The 17507-nt window shown below is 47.2% G+C and overlaps 1 protein-coding gene across 2 annotated transcripts; it reads left to right on the plus strand.

The window, feature by feature from the left end:
• Positions 1 to 729: 729 nt before the first annotated feature.
• On the plus strand, positions 730 to 12463 carry hyal3 (hyaluronidase 3). 2 transcript variants are annotated; one of them, XM_030358284.1, is made up of 7 exons: positions 730 to 974; positions 7630 to 7922; positions 9199 to 9640; positions 10277 to 10424; positions 10769 to 10892; positions 11130 to 11219; positions 12071 to 12463. In XM_030358284.1, the coding sequence occupies exons 2-7, from the start codon at positions 7662 to 7664 to the stop codon at positions 12326 to 12328; spliced, it is 1323 nt and encodes a 440-aa protein (XP_030214144.1). In that variant the 5' UTR covers positions 730 to 974; positions 7630 to 7661; the 3' UTR covers positions 12329 to 12463. The 2 variants fall into 2 exon arrangements, with proteins under 2 accessions (XP_030214144.1, XP_030214135.1); XM_030358275.1 differs by lacking the exon at positions 730 to 974 and adding an exon at positions 2477 to 2627 and having other exon boundaries at positions 12071 to 12462.
• The last annotated feature ends 5044 nt before the right edge of the window (positions 12464 to 17507 follow it).

Below are 17507 nucleotides of genomic sequence, written 5' to 3' on the forward strand. Positions count from 1 at the left end.
CGGCCGTGTTGCTTTTGAAATTGAAAGTACCTTTGGGTGATCTTTGTCTTCGTGGTATTCTTGATGTTGATAGTCTCTGTACAAATGTGTTTGCTCAACCATTTTGTTGTGAGCCCTGTAAAAATTGTTTTCTCGACCGTTTTGTTGAGCCCTGTATGTTTCTAGCTTGCTTGGTTGCAACCATATAAACACCTTTGTTTCCATGGGTGTTTTGCTGTTCGTCCGTCTCGTCCCCCAGATACAGACTGAATCCCCGAATCCAGGTTCTTGTTTATTTAGATTATTATGTTGGCCAAACCTCTTACACTGATTGTTCTGTTCAACCTAAGATATAACAATTATAATCTAGGATATACATTCTCCCCGTCAACTATAAAAAAGGATGGATTTATGTTTATTGCAATACAAATACACCTTTTTAAAAATGTATAACCTTGCCTACACTTTATGAACATCTACTTCGGACATGGCTCCACGCATTCGCCGGCTTCTTTGAAAACAAATGCACATGGCTCGCGTAGAAGTGCATGGGGAAGGGTCGTCAACGAGTTGTTACGACAGTGTTGTGAAATATCTACTACGAAGCTGTAGGGGGCGCTGTGTAGAGAAATGTGCGTGCCAAAACCAAGAAAACAGCCAAGAAATGCCCGAAGTTGCATAGTGGGCCTTTAAATGATGTACGTAGTTACAACCCCAAAGCACTAGAGGGCTCTAGCTGGAAGTATTAGTCCACTTGTGTGTTTCACATTCACCCGCTGTCACCTATTACGCTATCGACAAACACATTTTATAGACTGGGCTAAACCTTTAATAGCTCCATGTGCTAAACGAATTTGATATCAATAACAAAGTTACCCACTAAATAAAGTGGCGTATATAGTTGTAGTTATGAAGCGTGTAACGTTATAATCTCCTCTCCTCGAAAACTTCGAGGAAGAACCTGTTCTTGGATGAACTGGGAACTTCTTCACAATGTAAGTATAACGTTAATGTCCTGTTGTATAATGTAAATGGTCTGTATAACATACAAGTGTGCTTTATCCTTAGTCGTTAGCTGCTATTCATGAATACACGTCTTGACTCGATGGAGATTACACTGAGCACTACATCTAGCCAACTGTGTTTCTGCATGCATGCCTGGTAATGAATGAGCCTGAGTGTGTAACTAACACTATATCACACAGCACACCAGCTCGCAGTTATAATTTGAGAAGTTGTATTGCAATAGGTAGTGCTCTTACAATACGTCCGTGGTAGCCAGTGACATCATTGCCTTTTTTGGCTTGCAGTTTATTTCTGGTGAGGAAGTACTTCTGGATATATATACTTCCTTATATGGTCATACGGCTAATACGTTCTTCTTTTAAATCCATTGGTTTTGTCAGCACGTTTATTATTCATATAAATACCCAATACCTATGCTTTAAGAGTATTGGGTACTGCAGGTGTAGACCCAGATCTGGGTCTGGGTGGGGGGCGGGCTACGTGTTTGTGTTTGAATCCCAGCCGTTCTGGGTTCGAACCCAATGTCCAAAGTCCTTACCTGTAGGCATCCTAAAGTAATATGACCTTACCCCTTACATGCCCCTTCCATATATATATTTGTATAATCACACAACATAAATGGTTGTCTTTTTGTTTAAGTCTAAAAGAGGTGTCTGGAAATGGCCAGGACCTGTCGAGGTCCTGTACCCCCTTTTCCTGTGAGAAGCCATGACTGATTATTCAGGGTATAGTCGCGCAGCTCTCTCTGTAAAGTCTGCTGAGTTACAAACCCCTTTTTTTTTGCAAAGTGACAGTTCTTAGCCTTCACAGCACAACCGAGAATGCCACACTGGGATTCGGGCGCACAAGATCAAGCCAAATAATTGTTAAGGACAATCAAGAGTGACGTCACTCCATTTGCACGAGCCAGGGAACCGTACCACACCGTGTATCTAAACAGCGTACGCTACATTTGATGTTTAGAATTCCCCCATCAAGGTCAAACCTTATTAAACGTCAGATGGAGCCATTCCAATCACTCTTTACATTGTGACCACTTTAAGGATATGATGTCCATCCTCTTGGCCGATATGTCAGTTTTATAGTCCACAAAACGTACATCAACCAAAATGTGTTCAATCTGTGAACCAAAAACGGCAAAGAGCTTCTTCACTAAGTAGGGTGGCAGATGATGGGTGGTAGATGAAGAGTGGAAGACGAAGAGGAGCTTACAATGTGGGATAGGCGGGGGGGGGGGGGGGGGGGGGGGGATAGTCTCGAGTGCTAAGGGTGTTTGACCCCAAGCCGAAAGGGTTCTGGGTTCCAAGCCCAACGGCCTCAGCTTCCTTGAGCAAGCGGCCTAGCCCCAACCACACCACCATCAATAAACGTCCACTCACGGCCCCGGCCTCAGAGTGACAGCTCTTCTATCTGTCGTTAGATTATCACCCCGCAGACCTGTTTCCTGTTGCGTACTCCCAACATCCTCGTTTTCTAACGTGTCATCGCGAGCGGCCGCGGGTGGATGAGGGTGCGTGTCAGGGGCTGGAGGTTCATAGCTCTTGAGAGTGAGGTGTTTGTCTAGTCTCATCCCGCGGTCGAGGTGTTTTCATCCCCTGGCCTCCCTGTCTTCAGCTCCTCCGGTGAGTCCTCGTTGGCTGGGGTTACTCCCAATTTGAACTGTAATTGGATGAAGCGCGGGTCATTAATTAAACAGGATTGTTTGTCTTCTTTGGGCGGTATCGCAAACAAAGTCAAGAAATAAATCCCCTGTTGTTGGGAAGTGCAAAGATGCCCTTTGTAAAATTATGAAAATAGGAGCTTTAAAAAAATAAAACAAAAAACAGAGAGAGAACTTACTTGTGTGATACCACCCCATTTATCCATAAGTTGACCTATACTCATGTGATGACCCTCTGTTGTTTGGAAGCCAGTAACGGCTGTTACTTTGAATTCTTAAGCGTATCGTGATCTAGTATAGTATAGTATAGTATAGTTTATTGTTGTCATTACACATGTTACAAAGCAACAGAGCAACGAAATTCCCAGTAACATTCCGTCCAAGAAACATAGAAGACAGTGTGGGGAGACAGGACGGAGAGCCTGTCAGGCGCTGATTCACGAAGAACCAGCGGCCCGCATTATATAAGAAAGTTTCAAAGCTAAGACAAGAGGGTGACGAGGGAAAAAAAAAAATTGTCAATACCCCAAACTATGCTCCTTTAAGGGGGCACAGTGTAGGGATTAGCAAAAAAAAACACCTCAACACAGAAGCATCACATCAAAAACATCACAAACGCATATGGGAGGGGGTAAGGGAGTTGGGGAGGGGAGGTGTCACAACTCAGACACCGGGAGGCGGACGCAGCCAACGGGCGCATCACATCACTCACGGCATACTGTGCTGCAACGGGGGAAGGGGAGGGGGAGGGAGTCCAGTAGGCGGTGAGTCCAGGGGGTGTGTGTGTAATCAGTCTTGTGAGCGTGTGTGTGTGAGCTCAAGGACTCCATCTCCAATGGACCCAACAGTGTCTCTCCCGTCTGATGCTGGTGACGAGGACACGGCCGTCGCCGTGGAGACGACCTCGAAGAGTTCCGACCAGAGACAAAGTTCACAGGAGGTGGAGGGGGAACTTTGGGGGGAAGGGTGGCAGGGCATCCGTCTGCATAACAACCAGGGAGAGGAGAGATATCAGCCTTCCAAGGCCGAAGTGGGGGAGCCGAATGTAGATAACGATTGCTTTGGGTCAGGCCGACTCTGCAATTTTTTGCCAACCTTAGAGTCTCTCTGATACTCTCTGTAGTCTTCCATTTCCAGAATCCAAAAACCAAGAAGCCAAATTAGCCGAAAATTCGTGGTCCGTTTTAAGCCCGGTCCAACTTCACCACAATGGTATCCAATTTGCAATTAAGTTCGCACAACGGTTGATTGTGTGTGTCCAATTTGCGATTTAGTTCGCCCGACGCATGAGTCTGTGTGTCGGCCATCCGGCACAATCCAGCAATGTTAGATTGCAATCCAATAATGACGGGCAGCTTTTCAAAAGCCGAATATGCTGCCATCACCTTATTAACTTTGCGATAGGACAGGAACCCGCAACCTCCGAACAGCAGGAATCCTGCTATCATCATCCCAATTATATAGACGTCTTCAACATCCTCGACGGAGAGTATGGCGAGACATAAGGGCCTCCACTCCTTCCAGGAGTCCATCATGTATCCCGCTGCGAACGTTCCGTCAGGGCAGGCGGGCTCTCCTTGGCCCTGTTTCCTCGTCGAGAAAATTTGATCAATAGCGTTGAGAGACCAGCCGATCAAATCCATAATTTAGGTTTCGGGTAGAATGCAGAGAAGAGGCAGCACAGAACAGAGACAGAGACAGAGACAGAGTGAAAGAGCAGGGGAGAGATAAGGGCCGGGAGCGGCAGAGGGAGCAGAGAGAGATGCGACCTCCTTCGTTGGAGGCAGAGTAGATCATTACTGTGTAGTAAAAAATATGCTTATGTTGATCGACTATTCCATATTGCCCAATCCCTAACGTATCTGAAGGATGGTCTGTCTGTCTTTGGGGGGGGGGATGGGTTGCTGCTTGATGCTGTGTGCTCAAAGATTGGTCTGCTAAGTGATAGCGATGTATGGCGGACTCTCCATTGGTGGATTTGCCTACACAGGAGCAACAGAATCCAAGACACTCGGTGCTGATCGAAGACTAAAATGGGGCCACCTGTTGAGTGGATCACAACAGCTCTCCTTGTTCCTGGATCTTGCATACGCAGAACATCTCTTCTCTCTGCTTGTGAACGCGATATCATGCTGCTCTGTGGGTGGTGTGTTGGGTCACTCAAAACCTACTTCTCTTTTCATCGAATTTTTATCTTTTCAACGATGAGAGGACTTCATGTACGCTCCATCCTTGCATACCAATGCAGCCGATATTTCTCTGAGCCAAAAAGATGAATCTACATTCATAACAGTTGGCACTGGCGCTTGGAAATCAATATTAGGATTACAAATCGAAAAAAGGTCAGCGAGCCCTGCAAGGAAAAGATTTAAAAGATGTTTCACTGGGTAAAAGCAAGCAACACATGTCAATAGTTAACACGTGTGTGTTTCAACTGTCACATTCAATTCTGTCACACACAGAGCCATGGCACTAATATCAGCATGTGTTAGGAATCAACCACATGCTGAACTAGTTGGCCTGGCTGTGTGAGAAGACCTTTGCATGGGGGTTTGGTCCGCAAAGACACTGAAATCAGCAACTATTGAACACCGAGGACGATGATTGACAGGTGATTTTCCCTTCAACCCCCCCCTACCCCCACCCCCACCCCCCTACCCCCACCCCCACCCCCCTTCCTCATCACAACAGGAGTGACCCATCGGAAACACAGGACCCTCCGAGCCTATCAGACAAAAACGGCACGCCAGTGCTTCCTCAAACCCCCGACGACCTCCGCCACAACCTCAGTCCCGGCCCCACCCATGACGCCGATATCGGGCTCGAGGCTCCGGGGGAGGCGGGACCCGGTGTCCATCGCCATGGTAACGGACAGCCCCAGGAGGAGGAGGATAGGCTCCGCGTGGTCCCCATCCACCAACGGCCCGACCTCCTGCCCCGCTGCGCCGACCTGGTGAACGAGGAGTGGCGGCGGAGCCAGGCCGCGCGGCTCCACTCGCTGCAGAAGTCCTGCCCGGAGTTCCCCGTCAGCCTGGTGCTGCTGGCCGGGCCCCCGGGGGCCGAGCGGCTGCTGGGCCACGCCCGCCTCTCCCGGGTGGTGGGCCACGGGGCCAGCCTCTTCCTGGAGTCGGTGGTGGTGCCGGCGGCGGAGCGCGGCAAGGGCCGCGGCCGCGCGCTGATGGAGCTGACGGAGCGCTACTGCCGCGGCCGCGGGTTCGGCCGGCTGTGCCTCACCACCCACGACAAGCAGGGCTTCTACGGCCGCCTGGGCTACGCGCCGTCGGGCCCCGTGCAGAGCGCGGGGGCCCTGGCCTCCGTCGTTCCCCTGGAGACGCTGCACAAGCTGATGAAGCCCTCGCCTTCGGCCGTCTCTCCGGGAACACCCCCGGCGCCTGTAGCTCCGCCTGCCGACGCCGTACCGCCCCCACCACCACCTCGAGTAGCGCTTCTCCACTCTCTTCCTCCCCCACCACCACCACCTCCGCCACAACCGCCTCTACCCTGTCTCCCTCCCCCTACCTGCATCCCTCCCCCACCACCACCTCCCCTCTTTGCTCCAGCTTCATCCCCTCTTCACTCCGTCGCTCCCCATCCTCCTCCACCTCCTCCTCCTCCTCTCTCTTCCCCCCCATCAGTGGAGCAGGGCGGTCACATGACCACGATGGACACTCCTTACCGGGATGCCAGGGGAACGCCCATATTCTGGATGCACAAAGACATCTGAAGCCCTGAACATGAAGCACTATACCTAATGCGCTGCAGTGTGCATGCAGGCCTGTGCGGCAGGCTGACATGCACACACAAACACAATAGCGGGAGATGCAATTCACGGTGACTCTAAAAGGCAATGGACCTGCCTGATTGGTTGATAACCTGGTTCAACCTTACACACAGACACAGACACAGACACAGACACAGACATTGAGTTTGTAGTGTAAGTGTGTACCTGGGAAGCAGCGACCGAAGACGACGGATAAGATTTGGAAGAAATTCTTCTGCCATGTGTAGCTCGTATGATAAAATGTCTGACACATACGTTACCTTCGCACGATGGTTGAATCTGGATGGTTGCTCTGGAGTTCTGTGTGCTTTACTCACACGTTTCAGTTTGGGACTTTATAGAAGCAGCTCAAAAGTATCAAAAACCAGTGAACCAGTCTATCTTAAACCAGTGAACCAGTCTATCTTAAACCAGTGAACCAGTCTCTATCCTGAACCAGTCTATCATAAACCAGTGAACCAATCTATCTTAAACCAGTGAACCGTCTCAATGTTAATGGAATGCTCAATCTCGATTTGGAGATTTTATTGGATAAAATCTAATAATGATTTACTCCTTCGAACACATATAATGTGTTTTTAGAGAGTCAAATCATGTAAATTTATTTAAATGCTTTAATAAACTAAAGTGCCCTATAATTCGCCTCACAGGAATGCCAATTCAGTTTTGAAGTTGATGGAATTTCAAAAAGAAAATGACAAGTTCATGTATTGCATTATTGTTTTACTGCCCAAATGTGTTTTATTCTAAGAAATAAATACTTTGCTCACCATGTTGATTCTCTATTATCGTGTTTACTTCACTTTTTATCTCGCATTCGTATTAAGATGTTGCCTTATTGTATCTGAGTGACCACTAAAGAAAACATTACCATAGCTTTGATGGTACTATCTGTAAAATGCAGTCTTATATTTATCATTTACAAGTAAATTTTCTGTCAACAGCGGAAACGTTCTGTGCATGCAATATTGCGCCATCATTTCCGCCTGCATTGTTTCCAAAACAACGATATCATCAACAGAACTGTCAGTTCCTTAAACCATCATTTGAAGGCCATCTGAGCACGTATAAGACCGACCTTCTTCCTTTCATCCCTCCCATTGGTTCTATATTTGACTTTATATCACTCGTCTCTCCTACACAATGCACAGCCCCTAAAGGCTCTCACCCTCTCTCCCTTCAGGACGAAGAACACCCCCTCCCAGCCACAACCACATGGAGCTGTCTGCCCCCCCTCTCCTCCTCCTCCTCCTCCTCCTCCTCGTCTCCCCTCCACCCTGCGCCAGCGACCAGCCCGGCCCCCCCACGCCTCCGGAGCCCTCCCGCCTGCAGGGGTCCGCCCCGGTGGTGACGGGCCGTCCGTTCGTGGTGGTCTGGAACATGCCCACCGCCCACTGTGAGACCCTCTACGGGGTGCAGCTCAACCTGGAGGTCTTTGACATCGTGGTGAACCCCCGACAGCACTTTGACGGACAGGTGAGTGAAGGCCAATGAGTTCCCAAAAGATTATGGAAAAAAATCATAATCACGTTTATTTTAGTCAATATTGGAATCATGATTATTTTTGAGACATGAAATGTGAGTTCTCCTAAAAAAAATAGAACAAAATATTCAAATATAAAATAATGTACAAATATGTATTCAGCTGTTCTGCAATTTATATTAAGCAATTAATGAATAAAATAAATATACTTAAAAAAATAATAAAAAAGTAAAGTTTGAACTAATATTAGTTTAGAGATCGTCGTCAAAATCGCAATACATTTTTTATTAATCCCACAGCCCTAGGTCAATGCCAACCCCCGTTCCCAGGCGGTTACCTTCCCTGAATGTGCGTATTGGAGAGAGAGAGAGAGAGAGAGAGAGAGGACACGACTACCGGGAAAGCTTCAGAGGGCAATATGGGTTGCATGGGTTTAACAGAGAGAGAGAGGGAGAATCTTCCGATAAATGGATATCCGTTCTTCACGTTATGTTTCCGATGTAGCTTTGTCTAAGTATTCATCCAATGTTCTCCTCTTCTTTGTTGTGTTTTTTTATGTCAAGTTGTTTTCCTGGCTGTTGACTGGTGTACACAGCTCATCGGAAGTCAGATAAAAGAACTTGCGTTGTGGTTCACCAGCATGACGCCACAATTCATGGAATTGGTGCCGTAGATTCCTTCACCAGAATTAGAATATGAAGTGTTTTGTTTATCAAACCAGTCCTAGATGATGCCATTCTACCTCATGTAAATCATGTCTGCTAATAAATTTCTATTACCACTATTATTAATCATACTGCATTTCTTTACGCTGTCTGTGCCAAACAGCAGCGTTAAGGCAACAATAACCACACTCAGGACTTTAAGACAACAGCCCACATCACAACCCCACAGAATCGTATCAGTTGGCAGGATCAGACAAGAGAAACACATGAACCCTTAACCGACACCACACACAGTTTAAACCCTCCGCTCCTCTGATCGTGGTTCCACGTCGACGCAGCGCACGGGAGTTTACGGACCCGTTACGTCCTAGGGGACCCTTCCTTGTGACCACCGCAAGGGCCTGACGTGCGCCTCCTAGAAATGATATCCTTGCGGCAACTGGCCACAGCAAGGGCTGTGATTGGTCCGCTCGCTAAAAACCCGACGCAGAACCAAAACTGGTTTGTGACTCCGTCGAAGCACCTGCGTGGTCCCTGCGATGCGTAGAGGTGGAACCATAATCAGGCCTTAACCCCTGCACCCCCGTCTCCCCCCCTTCCCCAGAACATGACCATCTTCTACCGCGACCGCCTGGGGCTGTACCCCTTCTTGTCCCGCTACGGCGCCAGGGTCAACGGCGGCCTGCCGCAGAGCGCCGACCTGGGGGCCCACTTGGCCCTCGCCGGGGGCCAGATCTCCCGCCGGCTGCGCCCCGACTTCGCGGGGCTGGCTGTCATCGACTGGGAGGAATGGCGCCCGCTGTGGGCGCGCAACTTCGACTCCAAGAAGGTGTACCGCCGGCGGTCAGTGAAGCAGGTGCGGGAGACGCGGCCCGACCTGAAGGGGGCGAAGGAGGTGACGGAGGAGGCCAGGAGGGAGTTTGAGGACGGGGCGCGCCGGATGATGGGGGAGACCCTGCGCCTGGGGGTCACGGAGCGGCCAGGCGGGCTCTGGGGGTACTACGGGTTCCCCGCCTGCTACAACGATCCACAGAATAAACCCAGAGGTGAGGGGTCGGTCGTCCCGTGGTGGCGAGGGTACACGCGTTCTTTATTATATAAGTAGAAGGCAAGGCAAGGCAACTTTATTTATGTGGCACTTTTCATATACAAGGCAGACTCAAAGGGCTTCAGGTAGAAAAGAAAACAAAATAGATAAAAGAAAACAAAGGCAAAGTAAAAGAAATGCATTCTAGAAAGTGCATTGTATTTAAGATTTAGCAGAAGGCTAAATTAAAACCTTTAGCCTACTTCTAAGAAGGATAGATACTTGTGAGGAAAACCGAATCTGGTAAAAGTAGAACAGGGTCAACTTCTTTACTTCAGTAAAAGTGAAAAAAGTACCAGCTCTGAAATGTACTAAAGAATGAACGTAAAAAGTATACCCTCAGGAAAGCATCTAAAGATCATACGACTTGGCTAAAGAACTGTGCCCCATTTTCATTTTTTACTCTGATTATTTTTAGATCACATCATTTAATAAACAAAAGAAAGCATCAAAACACACAATCTGAATACTGAGAATTGAAAATAAAGAATTGCGGAATTATCATTACTAGAAACCACAACATTCAGTGGGTGACAGAAGTGGTTTTGGACGGGGGCTCATTGCTGCGCTGTGTCCGCCTCCGTGCTGCTGTCAGGGGCTAACTACACGGGGGAGTGCCACCTGGGGACCAGCCGGCTGAATGACAGGCTGGACTGGCTGTGGAGGGAGTCCACCGCCCTGTACCCCAGCATCTACCTGCCCCAGAGGCTGGCTGGGGCCCCGGAGTCTGCGCTCATGGTCCGGTAAGAGGTGTGTGTGTGTGTGTGTGTGTGTGTGTGTGTGTGTGTGTGTGTGTGTGTGTGTGTGTGTGTGTGTGTGTGTGTGTGTGTGTGTGTGTGTGTGTGTGTGTGTGTGTGTGTGTGTGTGTGTGTGTGTGTGGAAATGGGTGTGTGTGTGTGTTGAAATGGGTGTGTGTGTGTGCGCGTTTGGAAGTGAGATTGGCTGTGTGTAAAAGTGAGATTGTGTGTGTCTGTGTGAAAGTGAGATTGGCTGTGTTTGTGAGAGTGTGTGTGTGTGTGTAAAAGTGAGATTGTGTGTGTGTGACTGATGCATGACGTGATGTCCTCCCCCCCCCCCCCCCCCTCAGACACAGAGTGCTTGAGGCTCTGAGGGTGGGCTCCATCTGGCGTCATGACAACACCTCGAAGGCCACGCCCGTCCTCCCTTACGCCAGGCTGGCCTTCACGCACACACTCGACTTCCTCAGCGTGGTATGACGCACAAAAGAAATAAAAACGCCACACGTGAAAGACACACACATGGCAATATTAAACACACTAGCGACTCGCTACTACACACACAAAAGCAATCAAAGATTGACTCTGAGAGACTGTGTGTGTGTGTGTGTGTGTGTGTGTGTGTGTGTGTGTGTGTGTGTGTGTGTGTGTGTGTGTGTGTGTGTGTGTGTGTGTGTGTGTGTGTGTGTGTGTGTGTGTGTGTGTGTGTAGGCGGACCTACATCATACCCTCGGGGAGGCTGCAGCTCTGGGGGCGGCTGGAGTTGTGCTGTGGGGAGAGCTGGAGTTCGCCAGGTCAAAGGTCAGTGTGTGTTTGTGTGTGCGTGTGTGTCATCTCTCTGGGGATATCAGTGCTCAGAGACATGAATTGTTGATCCAAACCAAACACATGTAACACATCTGAATTCAAATAGCCCTGTTATGTGGTTCAAATAGATTTAAACATAAAATCAAGAATCATAACATTCATTCAGCAAGCATGATTTATTACTAATCCTATAGACGAGTTATCCTTCATATTTTGAACTATCGCGCATACCGACTGGAAGGTCTGCTTCAAACCAGAAAACACATGTCTTGTTGCTGCACTTCATTTTGCATGCCACTATATTCACATCACACCACACGTCTAACTAGGTCTGGCAGCTCTGTGAAAACTCTTTGCCACTATGAACCCAGGGTTGGAGGGAGGTTCTCCGGAGTCTTAAAGGTTGCATCAGCGATGCTAGGCCAAAACATAAATGATCACATTCATCTGATCTTTCCTCACGATCCGCTAGCTGCCTGCCTGATAAGAAGGCCGTCAAAAAAACGTATCTCTGTAGGCAGCCTATGCTCCGAGCTCGTACACAAAAACAAATTGTTTTACCCACCACTCAAAACCGAAATAAATAGTATTCCAACCAATCACCGACAAGGGGAGGGTGCTGGGTGGTTTTGCGCTGCGTTCATGAACCTTTTTAACTGTTTGCACGAAACACGGAAGGGAGGGACGAGCTGGCTCTGTTTGTTTGGGATCTCGCTTCAAACACCGACAGAAGTGACGTCACCCGACATCGACGATACAACCTTTTAAATGTCCCACGTCGACATGAACGCACCATAACAACCGGAACCTTCCCCCCCCTCCTGCCTCTCTCCCGCCCCCCCCAGGACCAGTGTGTGCTCCTGAGGGACTACCTGCACGGCACGCTGGGCCGATACGTCCGCAAGCTCCGCAAGCGAACCCACCGCTGCAGCCAGCGCCGTTGTCACGGCAACGGGCGCTGTGCCAGGCGCCGGCCGGCCGTCGGTCACATGGTCCGCGACGAGACGTCCGGCGAGCACGGCCAGTCGTTGTTCGCGAAGCACTTCCTGTGCCACTGTTACCACGGCTGGGGCGGCCATCGTTGTGGAGAGAGCACGAAGTAGGAGCGCTCCAGATGACAGTTTAGGACCGAACACCGCTCTGGTTGGGCCGTCGTCATCGATGAAACTTAAAGGTGACATATTATACCACCAGGTGTCAGTGTGACTAGCCGTTACAAGCCGTTTAGAAAACGGCTTGTAACGGCTATTCACACTGACACCTGGTGGTATAATATGTCACCTTCAACTTTATTTTACTTAAAGGCACCCAGTGCAACTTTATGTAAACATTCAATGAAAAATAAACATTCAATTTCTAGTCTTTTTTACACGTGGTAAGTTTCAATAACTCCATACCATTACATATCGACATTCAAGGAGCAAAGATGAGACGTCGTTGTGTGGTGAGAACTGATAGAAAATCGTAAACAACAACAATCGCCGGTGGGGAGAAGCCATTTTTCCATTGACTGGAAGCCTGCTTTATTTATTGTAGGTTACAAAAAATAAAGAAAATGGCGGCATTGTTCTCTCATCAGTTCTCACCACACAACGACGTCTCATCTTTGCTGCTTGAATGTCAGTATGTAATGGTATGGAGTTATTGAAACTTACTACGTGTAAAAAAGACTAGAAATTGAATGTTTATTTTTAAGCCTCGAAAGTTGCACTGGGTGCCTTTAATTGTAAAAGAGCCTTGGCTTTGAAACTGTAAGAATGCTGAATAGATGGATAGGTACGTAGGCCACCATTACACCATTACATTTATATGACAGTGATATCACTGGAACTAGAATATAAGACTTATTTAACATACTACGGTTTATTTTCCTTATCATAACTAACTCATTTGCAGCATTGATTGTATTCTCAAAACAAAAAGCCTGCTGTGCAGATTGTAAGTCTTCAGTGCCATGCGTGCTATCAAGTTGCTGTTAATTTCAATTTCCAAAGGCTCTTTCACATCATGGAAAGAGTTGGGCCAGTGTCCAGACTGTGAAGAACATCTGTCTTAATATGCCACTGCCAAGTCTCAGCTCTGAATAAATAATCACACGTGTTTGCAAAAAAGATTTGCACGTCTCTTTTTTCCCCCCAAATCACAGACGGATAAATAAAAGTGAAGCGATCAACTGTCAATCTAGCAGGGCTGATGGGAGGTTCAGTCTCTCTCTTGTAGAGCCATTCGTGTGCTCGTGTGTCTTCAAGGCCTGTCCCTCAGAGCTGTCAGGTTGTGTCTCAGGGCCTGTAGCTCCTGAATCAGCTTGGATATCTCCATGGAAACGTCCTGTTTCTCCCTCACGGCCTCTGTGAGCGTCCGCATAGCGCCGCCCTGTTGGACTGGACAAGGAAATGACAATGAATGATAATAATGACGCGCCGCAATATAATTAATTACAGAACATGCTAAATTAGTAGAGGCAGGATTGCTTAGTGAGACTGTTAAACTTGCAGCCAAAAGGTACGGGGTTTAAATGTTCATTTCACTGTCGAACCTGTCGGCATACCTAACCCCTACCTCTCCATTAAAGGTGACATATTATACCACCAGGTGTGAGTGTGAATAGCCGTTCAAAGCCGTTCTGAAAATCAGCCTCTTCTGACATCACAAGATGGCGTGTCCACCTAGATGTATGCTGGACGAGCAGTCTACCAGCCTACCCAGTGGACTGTGGCAAACGTTGCACGTCTATCCAGCATGCATCTAGGTGGACACGCCCACCTGTGATGTCAGAAGAGGCAGACTTTCAACGGCTTATCACACTCACACCTGGTGGTATAATATGTCACCTTTAATGACATGCTCTGGACAAAAGTGTCGGTTAGGATGAACCAATGGTCATCTTGAATTAAACACAATAGTACAGTAGTATAGTATGACCTACATTGCATCGCACCTTGTACAAAGTTCTTAATCACTATGACACCAGTGATATGAATGGATGAGATTCAACCAGTCTGACCCAGGAAGTAGACGGTGACGAACAGCAGTAGGAACGCGATGAGTCCACAGGCCGCGATGTAGACCCTCGACGAACCGGAGCCCCACGTCTCCCCCAAGTGTTTCTGCAGTTTAGCGCTGATTGGCTGGCCTGGTTGATTGACGTCCGTCCTGCCGGGGAAACAGGGGTTTCCATTGGACGTCGGGCTGTGGGCGGGCGAGAGAGGCGGTCGTATGCCTAGGTAATGAAAGAGGGGAAATTGTGACAAAACTTGTGGTGCATTCAAATTGTCTGATTATATATTTGCAAATCCCTGCTTGTGTAAATTGAAATGTGTCTCCGTGGGTTTTAGTTTGTATGCCTTTACTACTGCATATTATGCTGATTTTGTTTTGATTTTCTGATGTGTGTGATATACCTTCACATATATTTCTGTTCAGGTGGTCTCCCTTGCTTGAGGTACAGTGGGTTTTCGCGTGTGCGTCTGTTTGTGTGAGCGTCTATGTCTATGTGTGTGTGCGTGTGTGTGTGCATGTGTCTATATGCGTGTGTGTGTGTGCGTCTATCTCTTGGTGTGTGTGTGTGTGTGTGTGTGTGCGTGCGCTTGTGTCTGTGTGTGTACCTCTGTGGCCGTGCTCAGGGTGCATGCGGTGCAGGTCATTGATGGAGTCCACAGAGTGGAGCTGGATCTCCGTCAGGTCTCTGTCACTGATGCGGTAAGACTGGGGGGTGGTGTGGGTGGAGGGCGGTCGAGACATGGCTCCTCCTACCAAGGGGAGAGAGAGAGAGGTCAGAAAGTTATTCACGTTTCCTTTGCTTGTTGATTGTTTTTCCCTATAATAGGAAGAGGAGAAGAAGAAGTGAGCTGAATTTGGTCATTCTGAATGGTGGTACAATAGGGTGTTTTTTTTACAAAATAAAAGCTCTCCTGTGTTTCCCTACCCAGATTTACAGCTAGAAGAAAATATTCTGAGAGAAAAAGATAAGTCAAAAATGGCAAAATGCATGAACAGCGTGCTATTAATACTAATGATAAAGGAATTGGATGAATGGAGAGGAATATACTGTAGATGCCTTGAAAGTCTGTGTATGAAATAGGTTTGTTTTTTGTGTGAAATCCCATTGTGGGACAAGCTGCTCTGTTTTAAAAGCAGGGCTAATATTAGGTCTGCTTATCAACTCCAGAAGGTGGCTGTAGGGTATTTTAATGGAAGAACAAAGGTCAGAGGATGACTGGTCTTTGCTAAACCTACTAAGAGAAGAGATGGAAGAACCGACCACCAGCAGTATATCTATTACAATCTATTACAAACAAGGAACTGATCGTATGTCCCAAGACCATCAGACCAATAACCTGGTGCATAATAAATGAATTTACCAAGGAATTTCTGAAATAGAAATGTGGTTAGATTATAAATCCACCATACATTGGTGGTTAATTAGAAACACAACTTCGCTCCAATCATAAGCTCCATAACAGAAGTGTTTATATTTTCTCATCTTTGATCATTAAACATGCATACATATATAGTATATTGGATGCCAACTAAACCCTAGTTAACTTAATCAGAAGTAACTCACAGCACAGTTCCCAGGTGTTTGAAAAGCACATATTTCCTATCTCATACTGCACACTCAACTATTTTATAAAGATATATAATACTGTAGTAGTAGACAGTATGTTTCTATTGACCTGCTGATTAAGTCCAGCTACTCAATCTAAAGATGATAATATCCTCAGCCGTAAGTTAAATACATTGGTAAATGTGAATTCATCTTCAGTCTAAAGTTGAACACATCATTTGTCTTTATGGACAAGTAATAATACCTTTTATTTCAACATTCCTTATTATTTCACAAAACGAACATCTCAATGCGAAATTGGCAGTTAATTGACTTAAATTGTTACACAGCGTGTGATTATATGATGCATAACAAACCACCATAACTCATATAGTGTATCATCAATTGTTCAATTATGCACACATTTTCATGAATGCCCAGCTGTGTCGTCGTAATATGGTATATAATGTGAGGCCTGGATATTTGATGATATGATATGGCATCATCAAAATGACATCACATCAAATTATATCTAAACATCATATATGTGACACTTATGATACATTAAATGCACACCACCACAATGTTCACTGACATAAAGAACACAAATGTTCACTTACCGCCGTGCGTATATGTGTGCTTGTGTATAAGTGTGTGTGTCCACTTGGTTGCGCGTCTGTTTCCTTCCGTTGGGCGCGTCCGAAAAGTCTTTACTGTGCTATTCCATTCTCACACTCTCTACACACGCTCATACAGGCAGACAACCAAACACACACACGCACAAAGACACACAGACACACGCACACGCTGGGCTTCTAAAACACGTCATCCAAGTGACGGCGCGGTCAACACCGAGTCCCTCGTCATGGGATCTGGAGTGGCGAGACAGAAAGGACCTCTCCTGAAAGACGCAAAGCAAATCCCAATATAGGCCTATTCCTTGACAGTAGTTGATGAAGAGGAACACTGAAGTAAATCCTGGTTTGAGATCAACACGGTGTGTGTCTGTAAGCAACTGTCTCTCTGCCCCAAAGCAAACGCGACCGCGACCCCCTTTGCTATATTTGTGTGTGTGTGTGTGTGTGTGTGTGTGTGTGTGTGTGTGTGTGTGTGTGTGTGTGTGTGTGTGTGTGTGTGTGTGTGTGTGTGTGTGTGTGTGTGTGTGTGTGTGTGTGTGTGTGTGTGTGTGCGCGCTATAAATAGAATAAACAACTGCAGTTTGAACTTGTGTATCCTGATTTTAGTTCAGTTTATGCGTACAGCAAATGCAAAGACTACATTATGTCCAGTCATATGTCTTTACCCCTGGGGGAGATCAGTAAGAAAGTGAGAGAGAGAGAGAGAGAGAGAGAGAGAGAGAGAGAGAGAGAGAGAGAGAGAGAGAGAGAGAGAGAGAGAGAGAGAGAGAGAGAGAGAGAGAGAGAGAGAGAGAGAGAGAGAGAGAGAGAGAGAGAGAGAGAGAGAGAGAGAGAGAGAGAGAGAGAGAGAGAGAGAGAGAGAGAGAGAGAGAGAGAGAGAGAGAGAGAGAGAGAGAGAGAGAGAGAGAGAGAGAGAGACGGGGAGAGAGACGGGGAGAGAGACTGAAATAGCATCAGAGGTTGGGGTTAATATTAGGCCCATGGATGACTCGACGATCGTATCACACATAGGTTGGGGGTTGGCGGGATTATATATGTCAGTGCTGCTGAGTAACCTGTTTTGAACCTAAACCATTGTCACCCAAAAGTTGTATATTT

This window comes from Gadus morhua, chromosome 1 (genome assembly GCF_902167405.1).
Source record: "Gadus morhua chromosome 1, gadMor3.0, whole genome shotgun sequence".
Classification (NCBI taxonomy): Eukaryota; Metazoa; Chordata; class Actinopteri; order Gadiformes; family Gadidae; genus Gadus; species Gadus morhua.

What these genes read in the sequence shown, in the direction of transcription:
- hyal3 (XM_030358284.1), top strand. Translation starts at nt 7,662, where the DNA reads ATGGAGCTGTCTGCCCCCCCTCTCCTCCTCCTCCTCCTCCTCCTCCTC. An exon ending in TCCACAGAATAAACCCAGAG is followed by an intron (nt 9,641 to 10,276) that starts GTGAGGGGTCGG and finishes TGCTGCTGTCAG; the next exon opens with GGGCTAACTACACGGGGGAG. An exon ending in CACTCGACTTCCTCAGCGTG is followed by an intron (nt 10,893 to 11,129) that starts GTATGACGCACA and finishes GTGTGTGTGTAG; the next exon opens with GCGGACCTACATCATACCCT.